The sequence below is a fragment of the Nestor notabilis genome, unplaced genomic scaffold (assembly GCF_000696875.1).
Source record: "Nestor notabilis isolate BGI_N333 unplaced genomic scaffold, ASM69687v1 scaffold10546, whole genome shotgun sequence".
Taxonomy (NCBI): Eukaryota; Metazoa; Chordata; class Aves; order Psittaciformes; family Psittacidae; genus Nestor; species Nestor notabilis.
The window spans coordinates 351-1939 of NW_009931522.1; the positions used below are offsets into that span (position 1 = coordinate 351).

The 1589-nt window shown below is 44.4% G+C and overlaps 1 protein-coding gene across 1 annotated transcript in view; it reads left to right on the top strand.

Annotated features, from left to right (window-relative positions):
• PNLDC1 (poly(A)-specific ribonuclease (PARN)-like domain containing 1) overlaps positions 1-1589 on the top strand; it is an 11246-nt gene that overhangs the window by 73 nt on the left and 9584 nt on the right. The window contains 3 exon segments of the mRNA XM_010015951.1: positions 115-192; positions 1400-1433; positions 1554-1589. The exon segment at positions 1554-1589 is cut by the window's right edge and continues 1 nt beyond it. Of these exon segments, the coding sequence (XP_010014253.1) occupies positions 115-192; positions 1400-1433; positions 1554-1589 (148 nt within the window).

Consider the following 1589-nt stretch of genomic DNA (forward strand, 5'->3'; position numbering starts at 1 on the left):
GTAAAGCTGCTGGCCTTCAGGTGGGAGGGACGCTTGCTGCTCTAGCTCTGTGTAAGCCACCTGTGTGTTGCAAACCTTGTTTCCACACCCCTTCCCCCAGTTCTGGTTCTGTTTGCAGCCTGTTTGATTCCCCTGCGGAGCGGTACCTGAAGGCCAGGCAGAGTGTGCAGCACTTCACTGTTACGCAGCTTGGTGAGTGCTGCTCTGATGCAGACAATAACCTCCTGAGATCTCAGTGGCCTTTCGCCAGCTGTCAGGCCCTGCAGGTAGCTCTGCTCTTAGTTCACTCTTTACAGAGACATTCGTTTGCTGTGTTCTCCCCCCCGCCCCCCGATGTCTGATATTATAAACGTTTTAATATTTTAAATACTGTAAAGTCAGGTGGGCCATATACTTTTTACTGGTCCAAAGTTAGTATTTAAAGATTGGAGGCGCAAATACAGAGCTTTTGAAATGGAGGATGCAAGCAAGAAGTAGGTGACAGTAGCTCCTGTTCAAAGTTGTGTCATATGATATAGTATATGAGTAAGGGGACTATCAGAGGAAAATGAAGGCTAGTATTTCTGACATTCCTAAAATAATAAAATCAACACAAGAACGGTCCTGTGGTGGTGGTAGAGGGCTATTGTCAGTTAAGAACCAGTTAGAGGTCAAGAAACCAGCTCCAAAACTGTTTAAAATACTGTTCAAAGCCTTAGGATATGTAAGATCTTTACAGAATCACAGAATGGTTTGTGTTGGAAGGGACCTTAAAGACCATCTAGTTCCAACCCCCTGCCATGGGCAGGGACACCTCCCACTAGACCAGGTTGCTCAAAGCCCGGTTCAGCCTGGCCTTGAACACTTCCAGGGATGGGGCAGCCACAGCTTCTCTGGGCAACCTGTGCCAGCGCCTCAGCACCCTCACAGGGAAGAGTTTCTTCCTAATACCTGAACTAAATCTACAATCTTGCAGTTTAAAGGTGTTAACCTTTGTCCTACCACTAATGTGTTTCTTGGGGAGTAAGAGGGGAAAAAACCCAAACAAAAAAAACCAAACCCAGCCCCAAAGCCTAGGTAGGAAAAAACATGTTTCTGTCCTTTGTGGTGCCTAGCTCCTTCCAAATGCTTTTATAGTATAGTTGGACCCACAGACCTGTGTATGTGTAGTTGGAGATTTTCATCACCAAATCACCTCTTCTCACCCATTGCTCAATCTATTTGTTATTTAATCAGACTTGACTCCTTTTCCCATTTAGCACTAAAGGCTTGCCCCTGTTCAGCTCTCAGGCCTGGCAGTTAATGCTGCTAATAATTTGCACTGTGCCATTAGTGAATGGAAAACATGCACTCCATCAGGGGATCTCCACATCCCTTACCTAGACATTTCCATTTCAACAGAGGTTTCCCTCTCTTGCAGGGCTGGCAATATTCTCAAATGAAAGTTCAAACAAGTAAGTAAAAAAGCAGTTTTCTGTTACAATGAAGACGGTGAAGTTGAGATTTTATCCTCTCTCTTGGGAGGAGTTACTTCCAGTAATAATTTTCTAGAAAGATTTTTCTTTTCATTGTAGGTATGTGGTACATTCATACAACTTTTTTCTCTTTCC